At 38.2% G+C, this 24659-nt stretch overlaps 2 protein-coding genes across 2 annotated transcripts in view; one reads left to right on the top strand and one right to left on the bottom strand.

The window, feature by feature from the left end:
* The window catches only part of SLC39A10 (solute carrier family 39 member 10), a 66662-nt gene extending 62556 nt beyond the window's left edge, over window positions 1–4106 (top strand). Inside the window, exon 10 of the mRNA XM_008687286.2 lies at window positions 1332–4106. Within this exon, the coding sequence (XP_008685508.1) occupies window positions 1332–1490 (159 nt within the window). The 3' untranslated portion in view covers window positions 1491–4106. The remainder of the gene's footprint in view (window positions 1–1331) is intronic.
* A 98-nt stretch (window positions 4107–4204) lies between these two features.
* DNAH7 (dynein axonemal heavy chain 7) overlaps window positions 4205–24659 on the bottom strand; it is a 250895-nt gene continuing 230440 nt past the window's right edge. The window contains exons 60-64 of the mRNA XM_040636571.1: window positions 17790–18020; window positions 14203–14355; window positions 12669–12846; window positions 8782–8885; window positions 4205–4520 (exon numbers count right to left, since the gene is read on the bottom strand). Of these exons, the coding sequence (XP_040492505.1) occupies window positions 4314–4520; window positions 8782–8885; window positions 12669–12846; window positions 14203–14355; window positions 17790–18020 (873 nt within the window). The 3' untranslated portion in view covers window positions 4205–4313. The remainder of the gene's footprint in view (window positions 4521–8781; window positions 8886–12668; window positions 12847–14202; window positions 14356–17789; window positions 18021–24659) is intronic.

The following is a 24659-nucleotide window of genomic DNA, read 5'->3' as shown; positions in this document are numbered from 1 at the left end:
TAGGCTTTGTAGCCCATGTAGTCTCTGTCACAGTTAATCAGCTCTGCTGTCTGTAGTGGTTTCTGTCAAAATTACGTAACACTGCTCGAAAAGAACAGTAACCTCCATTAGCTGTTGTATTACTACTGCCATAGACTTTGGAACAAAACAGATGACCAGCATGAAGTAGTTCTTCAATAGAGCCCTCAGGAGATTGTTAAGTATACTGTAGCAATGTCAGAATATGGGAGTTGGATTAATTGTACTCATTATAATAACGAACAATAGTGTTTCTTCCTAGGCAGGCATTATGTTCTTAATACTACATTTCCCCCCTCTGAACCAAAAAGCACCAAGATATTGTTTGGAGTAAAGCTTAGTGTCTAAGAGAGTAGCGTATCAGTGTCGTCTTTCTGATGAAATCATTGCAAACTTGAAAAACGATACACAGAAAACAGGAAAATGAAATGTGGAAGTAGCATTTCTTTCACAATTTTGATTAGATGTGGGTGGAAAGACTTTAAGCTTATAATAATGCACATGCATTTCTTTAACAAATCTCATTTACTTAAGTTTTATACTTTGAACTATGCATTATTCTTAAATGGAATAGTATATGCTTGTGCTTTAGAAATCATACTATAAACTTCAATGAACTGTGCCTTTAAAGGTATTGGAAACATTCAGGTTTTTGAAGTTGTATCATGATTAGGAGAAATAGAGGACCCTGTGAAGGCAGTGGCACAGCTTGGTGGTAGTCCCACTGGAGAGCTTTGACAGACTATTTTCTCTAGTATTGCAAGGAAAATAACAGCTTAAGGGCATAGAGATAACCAGTTAGTAATCATCTGTAAATGTCCGTCCTTGCTCTCATACGCTGTTGGATATGAGAATTTTAAATGGAAAGGGTAAGAAATGAAAAGTCTTGAATTAGGTATCCTCCCCAAAGAATCTTATGTTCTCAGTGATTTTAAGATTCAGTAAATGTGGTGGTCTTTCCTGGGGAGTTTTGTTGGCAATAATAAATTGTCTTATACTTTAGCATAAAGCAAATGACAAGGTCAGTGGACGGTAACTTTAGAAAACGGCTAATGCATATATTTGCATTTGTTCAGGGTTATGAGGGAACAGATTTAGTACCTATTCCATAGCTAGAGCATAAACTTTGTCAACGGTTGGATGAAATATGTGTTACGGTTAGCATTATGTTTAATAGAATAATTTTATTTGTAGTTATGCTTTATATATTAAAGTAGAAGAATGTAAAAAAAATTAAGCAGAGTATTATACAAAACTGCTTGTAAGTATCTGGTTTTTTGTTTTGTTTTGTTTTTTGTTTTTTTGTTTTCCAGCTTCCAGAGATGTTACATGGTGATGGTGACAATGAAGAACATGGCTTTTGTCCAGTGGGGCAATTCATTCTTCAGAATTTAGGATTGCTGTTTGGATTTGCCATTATGCTGGTGATTGCCCTCTATGAAGACAAAATTGTGTTTGACCTCCAGTTTTAACCATTCCCAGTAATCATTGTGGATTACGAGAATGTTACCATGCAGCTTTGCATCTGTTCCTAGTACTGTATGCACATTGCTCAAAGAAAAGTCAGTGGCTTGCACTACTTACAAGTTCCATAGATTTGAGCCTAACCACAAAAGACTGGTGCTCAGTACTGCTTTTCCCTGAGTGAAGGGGTCTTAGAAAAATATAAAGCTTGTGATAAAGAAAGGAGAAAATGGGACTCCATGAACCAATGTTGATATAGGTTTAAGACTTTTAAAAAAATAATCATATAAAACACTAAAGTAGTCTCTTCGGTAGTAGAAACTTCTGTGGCTATGCAGAAATAGAAATTGAACCAAAAAATCACTTAAACTTCAAAAATATTTTAAATGGACTTCGGGCAGACTTTTCTTTGTGCTAAAAATGGATTGTAGTGTCCTTTAATTCAGTTACATATATACATAAGGTAATGGGGATCAACTTGATACAATTTGAAACTGCATAAAGTAGGCGGTAGGAACTAGAGGAGAGCTCAGGCTGCGTTAGAGTATGAATTTAGCATTGGGAAGAGCCCTTATTCTTGAATCTAGAGTTACTATTTTTGTATATATTGGCATAGTGTTTAAACTTGCAGCCTAAACTACTGAACTTTGTGACTGTATGTTTGTGTGAACTTCAGTTTAATGAAAGATTCATAATGGTTCTTTGTATTAATATTATACTTGGTGTTTGGGTGTTTTTTTTCTTTCAAACTTCAACTTTGTTTTTGTTTTGGGATTTTTGGTGGGGGTAGGGAGTTGGAGCATGTGGTAAAATGTTTTTTTTGTTAAAAGTGTAACCCTCTAGGAAATACCAGAAAAAAGAAGAACCCAAACATGGTCGAAATATTCAGCTTTCCTGTTTTAACAGTACTAACCAGTTATTTGGGAAATTTAAGTTCTAAACATACGCATTGCTTTACCAGTTTGGTTTTGGAACCTAGAGCACATGCTGTGACTGGCAGGAAGGTAAGGCAGAAAACCCAAGTTTACCGTGTCCATAATCTCTACATGTCAATTAAAATGGCTATAAGGGTAATCTCCATGGATACCATGGCTATCATGGTACCAAATGACTTGGAAGATACACTTAAATAATGCAGCTGAAATCACTTGATCTTTCTGTGCCAAGTACGCTATTGTGGCCTGATAGGGACTAGTTTCTCTCAGAGGTGCCCTGTTATAGCATAATTGAGTGATTTGTGAGAAGTGCAAGCCATGTTTATCCCGAATTTTGACCTAATAATTTGTAGTACTAGTCATATTGCATGTAGCTTTCTGTTTACGTCTTGTGCCACATGGTCTTCATTTATGCCCAGTAAACTGTATTTGAACTCTGTGCAGGCAGCTTTGTTGTAATCTGCTTGGCTACCAATGCAGCTGCTTTAAAAATCTTACTGTTCAAATATTTAAGAGCCAAACTCCTTCCATTCCATTTAAAGTCTTTGCATTTAGCCCTCCTTCTCTCCTCAGCTCCTTTCCTCTTCATGAACTTTAAAATAAAGTGAAACTTTGAGAGCAGCACATGTATCCAGGTAGTAAGAGTCTTGCCAGTGTTTCTTCTTTATGCTATAAGTGAGGAAGCTTAGGTGTTCTTTCCTTAATTTATGCCTGAATTTGAAAAATTATTTTTGGCTTTTTCCATGGCCTCCTGTAATAAGTAGGAGTTTTTTTTACATAGAATATTTTCAGCATTGGGCACTGAATTAGCACAGTCCTCATCTCATTGCTTGGCCCTTCAAGCAACCTAGCTATAAGGTGCTGATATTTTATTTAGTACTGCCAACTTCAAGTGATTAAAAATATCTTGCTTTCTGAACCAAGATATATTTCTAGTTCCTTTTTGCATTTTTATACCCAAGGAGGATTCTGCATTCCAGCATTAAATCTGCTTAATTTTAAAACTTTTATGAAAAGCAACAGTTGGAATATATTTCCAGTCTTAAAGGTCTGGTTTAAAGCAAACAAGTTCTGCTGAAGTATATAAAGTTTTATATTCTCTTAAAAAAATGGTATTATCTTCATTTGCTAGATTTTTTTTAACCTATTAAGAGGGCTGTAACAGTTGCTGCTAGTATTTTGTTAGGGTTCCACCAGTATTTAGTTTCCACATCATTCTAGTGTATAGTTTCAAGTCTTACTAGACAATCTGAATTCCACTACATTTCTGTTTGGCTCCAACATTCCATTTAGCTTGACCAGTCTAATTTAACGTGTGTTTGTTGGAGGTCATTCATGTTACTTGTACAATGCTGTCACTGTGTGACATCCATATGAATTTTGGTGTATATCACATTGCATTCAATCAGCTGTGATTATGCGTAGAAATACTATAGTAACTAGATGCAGTGTGAATTTTTTCCATTAACAGTAAGTCAGTGGCTTAAATATGATTATGGTCCTGCAAGGTGATACTTGCTAAAATATCTAAACTTTTTTGTTGTTGTTGTAACTGAATCATTTTTTAAAAATTTATAAAGCTGGAAATGATCAAATGCTGTTTTTTTCATTGTCAACAGTGGTGTGTCATTTTATGTATGTTCCTAATGCTTATGGAACTCTCCCAAAATAAAGTTATTCAAAAAGAGCAAATACACCAGTGTGTTTTCTTTAGTCTTTATTTCAGAACATTTCCTAACAAACACTGAAGTAGGAGTCCCTTTAAAAATACAGGCTGCATTTGTACATAAATTTAAGTACAGCTTTAAGTGAAATTGATTTAAACCAAATTGTTTGTTTATATTTTCTTCTCAACCATCTAACAAGAAATAGGAACAGGGAAATGGTGTCTTCGAATCATGAATTAAGTTGACATAATAATGCTACACCTCTTCCAATCCAGTGCTCCATGGGTTGATCAGAGGGAAGAGTCATGGCAATGACAAAATTGGTAGAATGACCAGTGGTGGATAATGTTCCTCTTCGCTCACTTGTCTTATACAACGGAGCAACATAACTTGGTCGTTCTGGGATATCTGCCCTCTTACAGGGCTTTAGCCACATCTGGAAGAAAGTGCATAAAAGTTTTTTTAAGTCAAGAGGTTCAAATGTAAATATAACACCAATAGAATATTATTCGATTCTATGTCTGCAAATTTCTGTGGCCCAAAGAGATTTTAGTTTTGTTAGCAGTACTGCCATTGTTCAAAACATTTCATTTGTAATCGTTTTAGCACTTTTTAAAATTGAAGTATAATTAACTGTTATTAGTTTCAGGTGTACAGCATAATGATTCAACAATCTGTACCTCACTCAGTGCTTAAGTAAGTATACCCCCCATATGTCACCAAATAACATTACAATCTTACTTCCTATATTCCCCATTTATATTATATAATGAAAGTTTGTACATCTTAATCCCCTTTATCTGTTTCATCACCCTACTCTCGACCTCCCACTTCCCCTCTAGCAATCACCAATTTGCTGTTTGTATTTAAGAGTCTGGGGTTTTTTTTGTCTCCGTTTCTTTGTTCATTTGTTAAGATTCCACATGCGTGAAATCATATGGTATTTGTCTTTCTCTGACTTCACTTACCACTATACCCTCTAGGTCCATCCGTATTGTTGTAAACGGTAAGATCTCATTCTTTTTTATGGCTGAATGATACTCAATATAATATTATGTATATATAGATATACATCTACATAATTATATATAGCCACATCTTTAGCCACTCATCTGTTGATAGACTTTTGGTATGCTTCCGTATCTTGACTGTTGTGTTTTTGTTTATCTTTGAGTAGATAACCCAGTAATTGAATTACTGGATCATATGGTAGTTCTGATTTTTTGAGGAATCTCATACTGTTTCCCACAGTGGCTGCCCCACTTTGCATTTCCACCAGCAGTGCGCAAGGGTTCCTTTTCCTCCACTTGTCTTTTTGATTCTAGCAGTTCTGAGAGATGTCAGGTTATAACTCAGTGTGGTTTTCATTTGCATTTCCCTGATGATTAGTAATGAAGAGCATCATTTCATGTTTCTGTTTACCATCTGTAGGCGGTCTTTGTCTATTCAGGTCCTCTTCCCATCTTTGTTTTTTTGCTCTTGTTTTTTTTTTTTTTTTTTTTTAAAGATTTTATTTATTTATTTGACAGAGAGAGAGAGACAGCCAGCGAGAGAGGGAACACAAGCAGGGGGAGTGGGAGAGGAAGAAGCAGGCTCATAGCGGAGGAGCCTGATGTGGGGCTCGATCCCACAACGCCGGGATCATGCCCTGAGCCGAAGGCAGACGCTTAACCGCTGTGCCACCCAGGCGCCCCTTGCTCTTGAGTTTTATGTTCTTTATATATTTTGGATATTAGCCCCTGACTGGATAGAATCATTTGAAAATACCATCCCCCTTTCAGTAGGTTGCCTTTTTCTTTTGGTCCTTTCCTTCACCATACAAAAGCTTTTTATTTTGATGTAGTCTCAATAGCTTATTTTTGTTTCCCTTGCCTCAGGTGACATATCTAGAAAAATGTTGCCAAAGCCAGTGCCGAGGAGCTTACTGCCTGTGTTTTCTTCTAGGCATTTTATGGTTTCAGGTTCCATATTTTGATCTTTAATCCAGTTTGAATTTATTTTTGTGTATGGTGTAAGAAAATAGTCCAGTTTCATTCTTTTGCATGTAGCTGTCCAGTTTTCCCAGCACCATGTGCTAAAGAGACTCTCTTATCCCCATTGTATATTCTTGCCTCCTTCGTTGTAGATTAGTCATAGAAGTGTGAGATTATTTCTGCATTGATCTGTGTGTGTTTGTGTCAGTACCATACTATTTTGATTAGGTGGCTTTGTAGGATATCTTACAATTTGAAAATGTGATGTATTCAGCTTTGTTTTTGGTTTTTTTTTTTCCCTCAAGATAGATTGCTTTGGCTATTCAGGGTGTTTTATGGTTCCATACAATTTTGGTATTTTGATAGGGATTGCATAAAATCTATAGATGGCTATGGGTAGTATGGACATTTTAACTATTAATTCTTCTGACGCATGAGCATGAAATGTCTTTCCATTTGTGTTGTTTTCAGTTTCTTTATTAGCGTTTTATAGTTCTCACAGTATAGGTCTTTCACTTCTTGGCTAAGTTTATTCCTAGGCATTTTGCTCAAAACTTTTTTTAGTGCTCTCAGAACTATTTTCGGAGCCAATTAAATGAGAAAAAATAATTTCACTTGTCAAGGAACATGAGTTACCCATGTATTCTTAACCTCTTCACCTTACTTACCTGGGGATGACTTTTGACTGTTTACGTTAACGACAACAAAATTATACATACTTTCAAAGGGAACCACCACCATTGATAATCATGTCACCATATCAATAAAGGCCAATCTCAAAAAAATCTGAAAGGATTTTATCAGTGATTCTGGAACTCAGATCACCTCCCCATTTTAGGTGACTATTTTAAAGGGGCTATTACATACATTGTGCTGTGTAAAACCTAGTTGCATTCCTTTACCCACTTTAGTTTTAGAAAGTCATTGGCCAAGTTCCTAAAATATTAAGCACTGTTAAACCTAACCAACCTAGGGGCGCCTGGGTGGCGCAGTCGTTAAGTGTCTGCCTTCGGCTCAGGGCGTGATCCCGGCGTTATGGGATCGAGCCCCACATCAGGCTCCTCCGCTATGAGCCTGCTTCTTCCTCTCCCACTCCCCTGCTGTGTTCCCTCTCTCGCTGGCTGTCTCTATCTCTGTCAAATAAATAAATAAAATCTTAAAAAAAAAAAAAAAAACCTAACCAACCTAACGAATCTCAAAAGAATGATGTAGGGCAAGTAGATCTCTGAATATAAGAGTAAAGAACAAACTACGGTCATAACGATGAAGTTGTGTTTTGTTTTAAAATCTAATTGAATTCCTTTTTCCACTATAGCCCCAGCAATCCTTGAGGGAATAATGGCTTGACAGCCCCACTGTTCAGAGCCCTCTTTAGGTTTCTCAGGTCAAAATAAATTATATGAAGGTGTTAATAGGGATGCTAGTCTATGTTTCTCCCACATTATTGTGGAGTCCATAAAGCAGTTTTTCGAATATAGTTAAATATAAGGACTCAACAACATTTAAGGTGAGTGTATTTCATTTTAGCCAAGAACACATTTTCTTAATGAGAATTTTTCTAAGTGAATTATTTAAGAGAATCATCCAGTTATAAATCCCTTTGTATTCATTGCAAACTACCTTAAAAGAGTTTCCATGTAGTAGAGGAAAATTTCTAGCCCAGGTAACTCCTGAAATTGAATTTGGGTCTCCTATTTAAAACTGTGTCCATATACACTGTCTTAGCATATGGGACAGGGTTCTTAGAATTGGCGGTTAGCTGATCCCTCAGTGTACCTATTGCCTGTCTGAGCTGCTCCCAGTGTGCCACAAACAGTACATGTAAATCCACAGCCTGTATTTTATCACACCATCCCAGACAGGCCTTTCCAAGTGTGTGAAAATCTATCTAGTCATTTTCTTATGATGCAGTAACAGATGGAAACAATACCTTCCATAGCTTAGGTTCCTAGCAAACAGATGTTTTTATGTGGATGGTTTTCATAATCTTTCAGTTTACAAGTATCATTTTTAGATCAAGGGATATGTAAGAAATATAAGTATCTATGTATATAAACATATGTGGATACATATATACAGTCAATCCTCATTCTTCCTGGATTCTGTATTTATTTGCAAATCTGTTTATTCATTGAAATTTATTTATCATCCTAAAACCAATACTTTGTTTTATGATTATTCACAGGCATGCTCAGAGTCTCAAAAAATAGGGGTCACCAAACAAGTACATTCCCAGCCGAGGTTGAACCTGGTGACATTGTTTTTCTAATTTACCTCTCATAAATGTTTCCTTTTGATAGGTTTATATTTAATAAGGAGTTTTTTTGCATTTGTTGTTGTTAGTGATTTCCCTGTTTAAAATGGCCCTTAAATGTAGTGCTCAGGTGCTAGCTATTGTTCCTTGAGTGCAAGAAGGCTGGGATGGGCCTAGGGACAAAATTCTCTGAGATTCATCTAGGCATGAGGTACAGTGCTGTTGTCCATGAGGGGCATTTTTAAATACAAAACAAGGTTATGTCTTGATCAGTTAACAAAAATGTGAACAGAGGATAGTAGAAACTTAACCTTGTATTTCTCCTAGGAGCAGTGGTTCAGCATTCACTAATTCAATGCTGGGAGGAACTTTATAAAACATAATTACCATGAATGAGAATTGACTGTATGTGCTGTGTGTGTGTATAAAATAGCACCTCCCACCCCCATATTAGTATATCAAATACGAACCACAGGCACTGTATCATAAAGAATTTTGGGATGTGATTCTGCAAGTTTCTTGATCTTTCTATTCCAGGAAGCTCCATCCAGAAATAATCCATGAATGAAAACACCTAAATATAAAAGAAGCAGGTTAATACACCTGTTAAATACACATATTGATTAAGTTCTGAATCTGAAATTCCTGTGAGAGCTCTGCAGATGATACTAGGTCAGTAGCCTAAGGCTCGTTCTAAAATAAAAACAATATTCTGAATGCTTCATCTTAACATCCATATTCTAAGAATCTCTATACTTTGCCTAGTTAATTCAAGATTAGATATGGAAAATAAAAGAAATTTTAAATTAGTCTATGGGAAGTTCTCAGTCTGGGTGAACAGTATCAGATTTATATGTTTAATTGGCCAGTGATTATAATGTGAGAGGCCATGAAATCAGCAAGAAAAATTCTTAATGTAGTTGTAGGGATCCATTGGCTTCTAGGCAGCATGTGAAGAAAATATACTTGCACAGATCTCTAATATCGTGAAAGTTATTTCTCTCTTCCCCTTCAAGAATTTATTCTTACTCTCAGATCTCTCCTTAGTCTGTATGAGAGAACACATTGATGAACTCCCTCTGGAATGTAATGTCATACACTAACCACTGACGAAGAACACAACTTAGGAAATCACTGAAACTCCAATCAGGTCTCTGTCCTTTTGCATAAAGCCTCACGAATTAAATGTAGGTATAATCCCATGAAAACGTTCATTGTAACGGGTGCACAGAAGTGAAGGGAAGCAATGTGAAACTACACCTCGGTCTTAGTTCCTAATTTTCTGTGTGACCTTGAGCAAGTCATGTAACTTTAGGCATGTTTGGCCCTCTGTGAACTGGAAAACATTTGTAAAACAATAATGCCTCCTTTGTCTAACTTGTAGAGTTGTTAGAGTCAAATCTGTGAATACTGGTGAAAGCACTTTGTGACGCAGTATATAAAAATCCACGTGGGCCATGCTGTCCAACAGGACTTTGTGTAATGATAGAAATAGTCCGTATCTGTGCTTTCCAGTATGGTAGCCACTGGCTATTAAAGACCTGAAAACATGGCTGGTGTGACTGAGGGACTTTAATTACAGTTTAATTTTAAAAGCCACATGTGGATAATCCAGTGATGTTGGGAGTGGGAAAACTGTCTAGGTTTTAAATCATGGAAAGAATAGTTGGAATAAAATACCAGTTTTATTTACTGGCAAAGCACTTGTCCAGTAACTTTTAACTCTGGTAAAGCTAAATTGCAAAATGCACCTTGAGCCTGGAGCACTGTTGGGGATAGACCTGCCTGAGGGAGAGAGAGGTTGCTCTGTAACCACATCCTACATTCTAATCTTTCCAGCCAGATCTGAGGCCTGCAGGGCAGCCACAAAAACAGATGGGAAGGAAGACTACAGACTTACAGACCTGTAAGCATAGCCCAGCAAATCTCTGGTTCTAGCCGACTAGATTAGCTATTCCTCACCTGAAGAAAGATGATGTCAGAAAAAGTAAACAGTTCATTTCAACACCTAAGTGGCAATAAGGATAAAATTTCCTCCAACCCAGCAACAATTTTATAGGAAATGTGATGGGGGTACACAAACACATAAGGAAGACAGGAGATCTAAAAGGATAGATACTAAGTGGGTCCTGGTTCAGAGCCATTCCCTCTGAGCCACCACACCTTTGCCATCTAGGAGATGTGGTCGGCGCACAGTGCCAGCTATGGCTTCTTCTGCTCCTCTCTTCCCCATTTTCTGCCTTCCTGCCGTGTAATGCCCTTCCCTGGGGACTCTGAGTCCCCCATTAGTACTAATAATTCAGGTAAGGGGAATCTTAGCAAGTACAGCTAGAATGTATGATTCCAAATCTATGACCTTTTTCATTAAGTTTAATCTTAAGTAAATAAGGCTGACTTGTGAGCCCCAGACCCCAGAAACAGGCACACACTAAAGTGTGTATAAAATAGAGACAGGCTGGTGGAATGGTAGAGATAAACTGCGGGGGGAAACAAATAGTCTAGCCCAAGCTTTTTCCAGGTGTGAGATCTGGGTCCCTGCCATGAGGGTTCCATGAGAAAGTTGTTCCTTGGGAAAAGTCCATTGTTCCAAGTCATTCCATGGAATCTCATTTTCTTTTTGGTAATTAGCTAAGTTGAAGGGAAAAAAACAGGAATGACAAAAAGGCTTTATGGTGGAGATCTGTGTCTATTGGTGAAAATGGATGTGTATGTCTGGGTGCATGCGTGTACAAAACAATAAAATTCACGATTTAGTGACTGTCTACCAGCTATTATAAATCAAACCTTGGCTGATACTTTAGTATTCAGTGAAAGGGTTTCTTTAACTCTTGGCTACTCTTTACAGCATGATCTTCGAACACTAAATGGTCCTTAAGTTGTACTTTATACCTGTTCCACTATTTTCCAGCTAATTTTGGATTTTAATGTATTTAGATCTTGAATAAGAGTAGTTGTTGGTTAAATTAGTAAATCACTTTAAAAGAAATACCAACTACCTTGTACCATGTCTAAGTTCAGTGTATAATGATTGGCAATTCAGTAGTTTTACATTAAATATTAACTAGTTTATAAACTTCAGGCAATGCTTCTAGTAATTCTGTTTTTTAGCTAAGTTCAAAAACCTATAACTCTGAGGGACGTCAATACTACCTAGCCTTCAATCAAAATGTCACCTTCCCTTTTATCATGATTGATAGAATTTAGAAAAAAAAAATCTTGCATCTGAAATAAATACTTCACAGTCAACCACAGCTTCTTCAAGAAACTTTCCTTGAGGACTGTGATAATGTTTTCAAACTTGTACTTCTACAAAAGTACTTAGCAGGCCTTAGGGAAAGCAGCTAGGGAAGCATAAGAGCCAGATGGCATGGGGTTTGGTCAACTCTGCCCATTGCTGGCTGAGAGATCTTGGGCAAGTTAGTTAACTTTCCTGAGCCTTAGTTTCCACCTGTGTATAATGGAGGTATTTGCAGTATCTGTGCCTCGAGGGTTCTGGTGAAGATTACATATGAAGGGCTGGGGAGTTTCTGGCACCCAGCAGTGGTACAGAGCAACTCCATACCCTTCCTCTGATTTCCTTTTACCCACCTTAGTTTGAACCAAATTATTTATCCTTCTTGGTATATTGCTAATCTTTATTTTGACTTTTCTTAGGGTGAGGGAACTCAAACATCTATCTATTGACTGCTGTAAAAGATAAGATAATGTGTTATTTTAAAGGCTGATATAATTGAAAGAACAATAAACACCTTAGCCGAAGGTTGTTGCATGCCCTTCAATATGCCCATTCTGAGTGTGTTAGGAATACAAGTATAAGAAAAGAGCAACAGTCCCAGGATTAAGTCCTTGGAAACTCCAATTTTTAGAAGAGGAAAAGCCAGCAAAGAGGCATGAATGTGTCCAGTGAGAGAATCAGGAGAAACAAAAGGAGAAGGATGTCTCTAGAAGGAGAGAGTTGTCAAGTGGTAAGAACTGTAAGAGTTTAAGATGAAGACTGAATTCTTGGGATTTGTCAATATGGAAGTCATTACCAACTCTGAAAAGAGCATCAGTTGATAGGAGAGGATGAGAGGTAGATGGGAACCAGGAGGTAAGAACCTGGAGAGAGCATGTAAAGACAATTCTTTGGAGAGAGACATGGGACAATAGCTGAGGGATGTGGATGTTAAGACGGTTGGAATTCCTTAAGATGACAGATTGTAGTGTATGTTGCATGTGGATAGAAATTTCTTTTCCTCAACTATTTGAGAACAACTTACATGATGATTAAAATTCTGACAGCTGAGCAAAGTAAGTAAGAATGTTATGTCTGTTCAGTACCTAGATATAAGCCAACTCATTCTGTCACCGCACTTACCATCTTCTGGAGCATGCTTATACTCTTTGTCCTCCATCACTTCATAGTCAAACCCAAGAAGATCAATGGGGATGGTGTATTTCCTGGCATAGTTCTGCTGGGCACCGGTCAGGAAGGCTTGGGTGAAGAAGAAGCCAGAAAGCCAGAAGACTGGAGGAGGGCCAACCTCATACCATTGCTGTGGTGTCAAAGCACACATGTTCTAAGGCTAGAGCCTTTCAACTTTGAATACAACTCTGCTTAATAAAATTCACGCCTGAGCACTCCCGCATTATCTTTAAGGTAGACTAATAAATGAGCAAACACTTAAAGGAATAAAAAGCTATACTGTGAAGATTTTAAGAAGCTACTTATTCAGTGTTTGTCCTGACTTCAATTTCATATCCATTGCACCAGCTAGGGTATCACAATGTGAGTTAATGCAGAAGTGAATGTCTTTATACATGCCCCATGATTCCTTCCAAAAAGCTCCATACAATAATGGATATCTAATATATGTTGTTTCACAATATATCATGTTACATGGTTGCATAGAATACATCCCTATAACATCTGGTAATATTTTTCTGATATTTTTTTTCTTTCTCGTTAGTGCCCAGTAGAATATTCCTTTGGAAGTTTTCCCACCTACTTTACCAAAATACAATGAAATCCAACATATAGAAACAGTATTATATAAGGAACTCCCAAAAGAAACAGGGTAGTGAGAGCTTACGATTTTTATAAATACCAAGATCCCTAAATAATTGTTTATATCAAACCTTAATAAGCTAATTGAATACTGACTTTAAATAGTAAATTATAGAGGTCAAATGAATTTGAAGAACTTTTAGAGTTTGAGTTGTTAGGGTCCAAGGTAGAGCCTTCATCTTTCAAGAACAATCTTAATTCTTCAGTATCAACTCTAACAGAAGGCCTGTGTTATGGAAGTTGAGTCATTTTATCCCTGCAGAAATTTTCTCATAGGCAGTTTTTGATGCATTATGAACAGTATCGAGGAAATTAATACTTCTAATGAATATAATTAATAACACAGTTAAGCACCAGTATTGCCAGATAATTAGGAGAGAGGCTTCTGCTCACTCAACATTTCCAAGACAATTAGCCATTGAGATTATTACTGTCTTGGGCTGAACAAGCAATCTAGTGACTTCTTTACCTGGAAGAGTGCTGGACAAGGAAGAGATAATGCTCTTTGCTAGTAGCTTGCCTGACTTTCTAAGGTGCTCTGTGCTAGGAATCTATTTTAATGCTTAGTATTTAATGAAAAAAATCAACATAGCCAGTTTTCTCTCTCAAGTGTCACTGACTTGAGTAAGTTTACCAAACACGAACACCTGTTCCTAAAGGAGCTTTCAGAGATTCTATTTCCAACACTAGTATTTAGACAGGTTAGTGTAACAGTTTATTATATGCAATACTGCGTAGTGGTCATTTGCCTGGGATGCACAGAAAAACTAGAGAGTAATATCACATTAGGCTTCCTGATGAAGAAAGTGAAATCAGAAGAAACATATTGTTTAGATGAACTCACCTGCAAGAATTTTAGTCTTGAAAGGAAGTCATTCACATAGCTCCCAAGTGGTTTAAGGCTTGGGTATGACTTACCCATCCACATTCCTGGAATTTTGACATTCAGAATGCTGCTAACCACTTCTTCGAGATCTGTAGACATCACCACAAGCCCCTGAAACACGTTTAACCTTTGGTTAACGTGATGATACTGATTTTAGACAATCCTCTCTTAAATACTTTTTCATAATTATCCTTCGTTTAAAATTGTGATTATTTAAGGCTGAGTTACATAGCAAAAACAAAAGATATGTTCTTTTGCTGCCAGTAAGTCATGGAGTCATTGATTCCTTACAAAACATTGACAATTTTACTTTTAATCAAATTTTTGTGGAAAGTTTTCCTGTTGAGGTATAACTGACATGAACAGTTGACCCTTGAACAACATGGGTTTGAACTGCATGGGTCAGTGTGGATTTTTTTCAATAAATATATTGAAAAAAAAATTTGAGATGTGTAACTATTTGAAGAAACTCTTTGAAGAACCAAGTAACCTAGAAATACTGAAAATTTTGAGATGTGTAACTATTTGAAGAAACTATTTGAAGAACCAAGTAACCTAGAAATACTGAAAAATTTCAGAGAAAGCTATTGTAAGAATACAGTATACAATACATACAACATTATATATTATGTGTTAATTGACTGTTTATGTTATGGACAAGGCTTCTAGTCATCAGCAGGCTATTTTAGTAAAGTTTTTGAGAAGTCAGGAGTTATGTGTGGATTTTTGACTACATGGGGGTCAGCACCCCTAACCCGCATGTTGTTAAAGTGTCAACTGTGTTAGTTTCATATATACAACATGATGATTTAATATTTGAATATACTGCAAAATGTTCACAATAGTCTGGGTAACATCTGTCACCATACATAGTTAACAGTATTTTTTCTGGTGAGGATAACTTTTAAGATTCACTCTCAGCTTTTCCAATTTCCCATACAGTATTATTAACTATAGTCATTATGCTGTACATCGCATCCCCATGACTTTTATTTTATAACTGGAAGTTTGTAACTTTTAAGCTCCTTCACCCTTATGCCACCCTGGAAAATCTTAATACTTAACTACTCACTAGCTATTAAATCACAGCCTGACTTTCTTTGACTTAGCTTACTGCTCTGTTAAATGGCCAACTAATACATCCCTGTCCTGCCTTCTTAAAAGAATAGTGATGAATATAAAATTAGAAAAATTATATGAAATCCTTTGAAAAGTTAAAATATTCTCAATTCCACTTATGACGTCTAATTGATCTTATCCCATTTTGTTATTTATGTAAGTAAACTCTGTGCCCAACATGGGGTTCAAAATCACGACCCTGAGATCAAGAGTTGCATGCTTTACCAACTGAGCCAGCCAGGTGTCCCAATCTTATCCCATTTTGAATCACTGGTGGGCAGATGTTAAAACCTTGAGGCCCTTGAAAATTATTGCCTCCTTGATCTTACAGTTGGGCCAGTTGCCATCATTTCTCTTTTCTCTATAGTTGACAATATTATTCCAACTAACATATGGAGATGATTTTAGAGTAAATTCAACGGGTTCAACACCCACATTTCATTTGCCTCCTTTCCCAAATCCGCTAAAGCAACAGTAAAAGGATTTATGTTGTAAGGGCATAACCCACAAGTACAGAAAAAATAGGAAAAGGCAAAAATGATAACACAATTTGGGGAGCTAGAAAGCATTTGGGCTGTTGGCAGATGTTGTTGAAGCCAGGAGATAACCTGATCGTAAACTAGCAGAGCAGAAAGCTAAGCAGCAACTAGGTATCACTGCAGAATACCCAAAAGTATTTGCAATTGACAGGCCTAGATGAAAGTGAGGAGTAGAAGGCAGTGCAAAATGAAAAGGGTTATTGAAATTGGGTTTCAAAAAACAAATTTCTAGGACTTCTCCCACAAATCTGCACATTGCCCACCTTGAGTGAAACCTAGAAGGGAAAATGAAGAAATCCCTGGAGGGATGCCAAGTATACAGGAAGAACAAGGTCAAGAAGAAACACTTGATCCCGAATGCTTCTTAGCCAACCAGCCCAGCCAGATGACACCAAAACCAGCCTCGTAGACTCCTCTTTCAATAATAGCTCTGATTCAACCACTTCACCTCCAATGTGACTACAAGAAATAAGCTCAGCTGGACTACTTCAATCACTGGTTGCTCCCTGCCTGCACTCTCGCTCCCTACGGTCCTTCCTGCAATGGTCAGAGTGAACTTTTAAAAATGTAAAACAGATCATTTCACTACATTGCTTAAAATGCTCTGAAGACCTCCCCTTACTTTTACACTTCAGAATAAAATTCGTGATCTTTTTTTAAAGATTTTATTTATTTATTTGACAGAGGGGCAGCGAGAGAGGGAACACAAGCAGGGGGAGCGGGAGAGGGAGAAGCAGGCTTCCCGTTGAGCAGGGAACTCAATGCGGGGCTAGACTCCAGAACGCTGGGATCATGACCTGAGCCGAAGGCAGACGGTTAATGACTGAGCCACCCAGGCGCCCCTAAAATTCATGATCTTAACCATGAACAACAAGGCCGCTAGGAGTCTGGCTTCTCTCTGTCCTACCATTTCCCTCATGCTCGCTCCACAGCAGCCACAAGAGCCTTCCCTACTGTGTTCCCGGACCAGGCCAAGTTTGTTCTTCCCATGGTCTTTGCACTTGCCATATAGCCTCTGCCCAAATGTCCCATGGTTTGCTGTTAAGTTCAGGCCTCTGCTCAAGGATCAGCTCCCCAGAGTCGTCTGACACAAAATGACTGATTTTCCCCACCCATCACTCTCTACCCTCTTATCCTTTATTTTTTTCCATGGCAGTTAATGTTTATTGAAATTATATATTTATTTTTAAATTTTTGTCTTCCTTATTAAAACTTAAGCTCTATGGGGGCGTTGTGTGGCTCATTCGGGTAAGCATCCAACTCTTGATTTCAGCTCAGGTCCTGACCTCAAGGTCATGAGATTGAGCCCCACATCCAGCTCTGTGCTTGGTGTGGAGCTTGCTTGAGATTCTCTCCCTCTCCCTTGGTCCCTTCCCACTGTTCTCTCTCTCTCAAAAATGAAAATAAAAATAAAATTAAAAAGATTATTTATTTAAAAAAAAAAAAAGGGTTGGGGAGACACAGTTGGTTAAATGTTCGACTCTTTGTTTTGGCTCAGGTCATGATCACAGGGGTGTAAAATTGGGCTCCTGAGTCAGGCTCAGCACAGAGTGTGCTGAAGTTTCTCTCTCCGTCTCCCTCTGTTCCTCCTCCCTCTCTCAAATAAATAACTCTTTAAAACTTAGAAGCTTTATGAAAGCAAAGGTTTGGTCTTTCTTACTCGTTTGTGTATCCTATCTACAAACTATGCTATCTAACATACTCCGTACCACTTACTAACCATCATCCTTAGAATCCTATATGTTCTTCAAGGGCAGAGATTTTTCTTCTATCCCCAGAATGAAGAACAAACAGTGCTTGCACTCAATCTCCCCCCAATAAATATTTGCCAAGTAAAATGAGTGATAAGTTATTGCAATGATTTTTCTTTGGTATATTTCCCCTTACCTTGATTGCTTTTTGAATGTTAATGCATGATTCCCTTATGGTCTGCAACAACTTATTGAACCGACCCATCTCTTGGACAAGCACGGTGTTCATGCTCTGAGTGTAAGTTGTTGGGTACCTCCTCATTGCAGCCTCAACGTCAAAGTTGTTGGGAAGTTTGCCCAAGATGTCACCAGCAACCTCATCTACTACTTCATCTGATGATTTTGCACCAGCATCTGCTGAACGAGACTGTAAAGAATTCAAACTAAAAATCAGAAATCCTCATAAAGGTGTAGGAACTGCTGAATAGGAAAACTCCTAAAGTAAATTTTATGAGTATCATTCTGCTATTTTACCAATGATTCTTCTTCACACAAGATTGACTGAAGTGATGAAAACAGGCACAGGGAGGGGGAGTCAGGAGAAAACCATTATTAGGGAGGAGGAAGAGGGCATGGACAGTTGTTCACAGGCAAAAGAGGGTCTGGAGCAAGCAAATGAGCCACACACTGGGCTGCCCCGGTAGGGGGGAGTGGATGCTGCGGAAAGAGGGAGAAAAAGCATTTATGTTGGTGGGGTGGCTGAGGAATGACGGACATTAACACCCAGGAGAAAGAAATTTGATCTTGCTTTGAAAAAGCTTGCCACAAAATATATTTGCCAATAACTCTGGTGCCTACTGGTTGCCAAAAGTAGAGATATAGTTTTGTCCTTGAACCAGGAGGGCAAAGAAAATAAGCTCATCTCCTCTAAGCAGTTGGAAGACTTATGGAGAAAGGCAGACTTTAGTGATTCACACTGAAACAAAGGAAGGGGAATTTCATTTCAATTTTTATTTTTTATGTTTATAGTGGCAGGGTGTAAATGAATCTATATTTTTTGGGAAAACCATTTAAATCCTCACAATAAATGAATGTGTGTGTGTGCAGGCACGTTGAGAGAAAACAAGCACAATTAGAATATAAATGAATATATCTCATATTTTTTCCAGCCCTAGGAAATTGTGTTTAGTTTTATTTCAGATTTTGTATTTCCTGGTTTCTTTACTCGTACTTAGGTATAAGCACAAGAGCTCTGCTAAAGTAACATTCCCAATGCCAACATTTCTTGTTCTATTTTTTAAAGATATTTTAAATACTTAATGTAAAAGTTTTATCATCGTTAACTTGCTCTGCAAACTCTGTTCTGGTCTCTTTGCCTCTGAACTGTGGTAAACCCAGTGTAGAATCACTGACCTACTTTCTACCCGTTAGCATAACTGTACTTGCCAATCTGAGGCTGAGGATATTGAAAGGGGCTGTTAAGTACGTACTGAGAAGATACCCCATGTGTATTTAGACTTATTTGTTTGGTTCTGAGTCATTTTCTGTTGGAATGAACCCACTCTTGTATGTATTCTGTAATGTGGCACACCCCATTAACCTTAAATAAAGCCAAAAGCCACTCTAAACGTCCTGTTGTCAGACCCGTGTATCACATGTGTCTAATACTCCTAAAGATCTATTTATTCATGTCTGTGCACGTACTTTTGTACTCAGGCAGGAACTGATTTTAGTGGAATTAACATATGTTATTAGAAAATGTCATCTGACAGTAGACCAGAGCTAGGAGTACCATGGACTCTTCCATCAAGGAGAGCACACCATTTTATCCTCCTAATCTGGTTCTTTTAGCTTCCCCCCCCAACTCTCCCCGCCCCCCCCACATCTCTTGTTATCTGCCCTTCTAGGTCCTATCCCATCTTTAGAATCCAGAAAGAGTATAGCATTATGGTTCAGAACACTGATTCTGGAGCCAAACTAGTGGGAGTCAGACTCCTTGGCTTTGAGTCCTGGCTTGAAACTGTGCTAGTGGGAATGATTAGCCCTTACCTCAGAAGACTGCTGTATGCATCACACTGTTACACAGGAAGCACTTAGAAGAGTGTTACCATAGAGTCGGTACTATGTACTATTACCATTATTACTCTGAGAGTCCATACAAGTAAAAAGATCAGCTAGAATTCAGTTCATGGGATAATTCACTGGACCAAAAAAGCATTCTTATCAAAATTTTACTCAGTCACTAAGGGAACTCTTACCATTTGGACTAATTTGCTTTCAAAAATGAAAGAAACAAACAACTGAACACATCTGCTAAAGGGACAGTACAAGAGAAGATCTCTTAATAGAAGAGGAAGATTAAATATTTTTCATTCAAATATACGCGCTCGTGCCCATGGCATGCTGAATTCTAATGCCCTAGATTATTTATGCTCTCATAAGCGGAGCTGCATGTCTACAAGGTGTCAACTGTATTTTTCTCCTGAACCTTTTTGTACATTTTATGCTTACTACTGCAATTCTTTAAATATTATGTAATCTGATAAAATATTGATGTGAAAGAAACGTTCTATGTAAACTAGGTAAAGAGTTATGCACCATTTGAAAAAGATAAGTCATTTTATAAGTTGCTGTTGAATTAGTAAAAGACTAGAAAACAGGCAAAATTTTAGATTGGATTCTGGCATCAAACCTCTTCCCAAGTATCTTTGATATTCTTCCACTTTTAAGGAATTAAAAAGGGACATAAGATATAATGCACATGCTGGGAGAGAACATTTCCCCCTTGCTGGAGTACATTTGGAAGAGGTATATTGCCTCTCCAAGGACAAAAGACCCGCCACGTGCCATTGAGTGGTCATTCATCGGCAAGGGACAGAAGCCCACACAGAGGACAGATAACCTGGCCACTGCTTTTTGCTATCCTTCACTATAAACTCCAAGCACCTGTGCAGCCATGCAACTGCCTTTCTGGGACAAAACAGCACCAGACACAGCACGGCGAGGCTCTCCTCTGGAGGAGGGGAGAGGGTCCGCACCATGCAGAGTCCTTCAAGATCTGGAGTTTTGAATCCCAGCTGCATGCCAGAGATAAAACACAGAACTGTGGTGCCAGGTGTGCGGATAGCCTGGGCACAGACAAGTTGAGGGCAGGGGTTTGATGGAAGCCTGGGAAACAAGAGGGGAGACTGCTTACTTTTCTGTGAGGGCTTCTGCGCTCCCCTCCCTGCAGAGGAGAGAGGAGGGTGATGCCATCTTCCCACCCTTCCCCCACCACCAGTAAACAGTTGGACTCCAGTGAGCAATATAGCACCCCCAGTGGAGGCTAGAGCTGCCTCCTCCAAACCCTGCCCCCTGCGCCCTGCAGGTGCATCTTTACCCGGGTAGGTCTGACTGTGGGCCAGGGCAGCAGGCCTCTCCCACAGAGGACCAACACAGGACCCCTGCATGTACCAGGTCTATTGATCACACAGTGCTCCAAAGTGTCAGCTTCAGTTCCAGTGGAAACAGATTTTGTTTACTTATTTATTAGAGAGAGACAGAGAGCGTGCACACAAGAGGGGGTGGAGCAGAGGGGAAGGGAGAGGGAAAAGGAAAGAATCTCAGGCAGACTCTGCACTGAGCACAGACCCGACCCGGGGCTCGATCTTACAACCCCAGTCATGACTAGTGCAGAAACCAAGAGTCAGATGCTTAACTGACTGAGCCACCCAGGAGCCACTGTTCTGATGGAAATAGGACCTGGCTTTCTTGATCTTTTTTTTTTTTTTCCCTTTGGAATCAGGATTATAGGTTATTGTTTGTTTGTTTTTTAATTTCCTTTTCTCTTTTTTTGAATCAGGCTTCCTTTTTTTTTTCCCCTTTCTTTTTCTTTGGAATCAGGCTTATAGCTTTTTGTTTATTTCTTTGGGGTTTTTTTGTTTGTTTTGCTTTGGTTTTTGGGTTTTTTTTTTTGTTCCTGTTCCTTTCTTTCGATCAGCCTTTTGTTTTGTTTTGTTTTGTTTTGGTCAGGCATATTTTAACAAAAGCACACCTAGCTAAAGGCCTAAATACTTCCACTGCAAACAAGGAAGAACTCTGTAGAGGACTGACCTGTGGGGGAGAGCAGCCAAAACACAACAGCACAGTGCACACAGCTTACACCAGAGATGCTTCTGGAAGCTCCAGACCCTGGACAGTGTGTGGTTCCTTCTTAATATAGTTTTACTCTCAGGAGCAGGAAACATAACAAGCTTTCATTAACACATAAAAGACAGAAACCTAGACAAATGATAAGATGGAGGAATTCTCCCCAAAGGAAAGATCAAGAAGAAATCACAGCCAGGGATTTGCTCAGAACAAATATTAGCAATATATCTGAACAAGAATTTAAAACAACAGTCATAAGAATACTGGCTGGTCTTGAAAGAAACATAAAAGACCACAGAGAAACCCTGGCTGCAGAGATAAAAGACCTAAAAACTAGTCAGGCTGAAATAAAAAAATTCTATGACTGACTGAATATAATCACAGCGAGACTGGAAGAAGCAGAGGAACAAATAGGGGATACAGAAGATAAAATTATGGAACATAACGAAGCTTCAAAGAACAGTGAAAAAAAACTATTAGATCACAAACATAGACTTAGGCAACTCAGAGATTAGATAAAGTTCGACAATATCCATATCATAGGAGTCCCTGAAGAAAAGAGTGGCAAAAGGTTTATTTGAACAAATTACGGCTGAGAACTCCCCTAATCTGGGGAAGGAAATAGGCATTCAAGTCCAAGAGGCACAGAGAACTCCCCTCAAAATCAACAAAAACAAGGCGACACCAAGACATATCCTAGTGAAACTCGCAAAATACAAAGATAAAGAGAATTCTGAAAGCGGGGGAGAAACATCCTTAACCTACAAGGTAGACACATACGGTCAGCAGCAGACCTGGCCACAGTAACGTAGCCGGCTGGAAGAGAGTGGTATGAAATAGTCAACGGGCTAAGGGGAACAATAAGCAACCAAGTGTACTTTATCCAGCAAGGCTGTCATTCAGAATAGAAGGAAAGATACAGTATCCCAGACAAGCAAAAACTAAAGGAGTTCATGAACATTAAACCAGCTCTGCAAGAAATATTAAAGGGGACCCTTTGAATGGGAGAGAGAGACCAAAAGCAACAGACTTGGAAGGAACAGAGACAATCTACAGGAACTGTACAGGTAATACAATGGCACTAATTCATGTCTATCAATAATTAATGTAAATGGACTCAATGCTCCAATCAAAAGACACAGGGTATCAAAATAAATTTAAAAAAATAAGACCCATTGATATGCTGCTTACAAGACTCATTTTAGACCCAAAGACACCTGCAGATTGAAAGTGAGTGGATGGAGAACCATTTATCATGCTAATGGTTATCAAAAGAAAGCTGGAGTAGCCATACTTATATCAGACAAACTAAATTTTTAACCGAAGACTGTAATAAGAGATGAAGAGCACTGTATCATAATAAAGGGGTCTATCCAACAAGAAGATTGAACAACTGTAAATATTTATGCCCCCAACTTGGGAGCACCCAAATATCTAAATCAATTAATAACAAACAGAACGAAACTCACTGATAATACAATAATAGTAGGGAACTTTACCACCCCACTCACAGCAATGGACAGACATCTAAGCAGAAGATCAACAAGGAAACAAGGGCTTTCAATGATACACTGGACCAGATGGACTTAACAGATATAGTCAGAACATTTCATCCTAAAGCAGCAGAGTATACATTCTTTTCAAGTGCACATGGAACATTCTCCAGAATAGATCACATATTACTGGGTCACAAATCAGACCTCAACCAGTACAAAAAGATTGATATCATACCATACATATTTTTAGACCATAACGTTATAAAGCCAACCACAAGAAAAAAATTTAGAGTTTTTTCCACAAATACATGGAGGTTAAAGAACATCCTACTAAAGAATGAATAGGTTAACCAGGAAATTAGAGTAGTAATAAAAAAATACATGGAAGCAAACGAAAATGAACACACGATAGTCCAAAACACCTGGGATGCAACGAAGGCATTCCTAAGAGGGAAGTATATAGCAATACAGTCCTACCTCAAGAAGCAAGAAAAATCTCAAATACACAACTTACCCTTACACCTAAAGGAGCTAGAAAAAGAATAGCAAATAATGCCTAAAACCAGCAGAAGAATGGAAATAATAAAGATTAGAGCAGAAATAAATGATATGGAAATTAAAAAGAAAAAATGGCAGAACAGATCAACAAAACTAGGAGCTGGTTCTTCGAAAGAATTAACAAAATTGATAAACCCCTAGCCAGACTTATCAAAAAGAAAGAGAAAGCACTAAATAATCACAAATGAGAGAGGAGAGATCACAACCAACACTACAGAAATACAAGCAATTATAAAGAATATTATGAGGAATTATATGCCAACATACTGGGCAGTCTGGAAGAAATGGGTAAATTCCTTGAAAAATATAAACTACCAAAACTGAAGCAAGAAGAAATAGAAAATTTCAACAGACCAATAACCAGCAAAGAAATTGAATTAGTAATCAAGTATCTCCCAAAAAACAAGAGTCCATGGTGAATGGCTTTCCAGGGGAATTCTACGAAACATTTAAAGAAGAGTTAACACCTATTCTTCTCAAACTGTTCCAAAAAATAGAAATGGAAGGGAAAACCTCCAAACTCATTCTATGAGGCCAGAATTATCTTGATTCCAAAACCAGACAGAGACCCCACCAAAAAAGAAAATTACAGGGGCACCTAGGTGGCTCAGTCGGTTAAGTGTCTGACTCTTGATTTTGGCTCAAGTCATGATCTCAGGGTTGTGAGATCAAGCTGTGTGTCGGTCTCTGTGCTCAGCATGGAGTCTGCTTGAGAGCCTCTCCTTCTGTCCTTCCCGCCCCGTTTCCTCTCTCTCTTTCTCTAACATAAATAAATCTTTTTTTTTTTTTAAGGGAGAATTACAGACCAATATCCCTGATGAACATGGATGCAAAAATTCTCAACAAGATACCAGCAAATTGAATCCAACAGCACTCTAAAAGAA

The sequence above is a fragment of the Ursus maritimus genome, unplaced genomic scaffold (genome assembly GCF_017311325.1).
Source record: "Ursus maritimus isolate PB19 unplaced genomic scaffold, ASM1731132v1 scaffold_1, whole genome shotgun sequence".
NCBI lineage: Eukaryota > Metazoa > Chordata > Mammalia > Carnivora > Ursidae > Ursus > Ursus maritimus.
The sequence above is the reverse complement of the archived record's forward strand: the minus strand, read 5'-3'. Positions and strand labels throughout refer to the sequence as shown.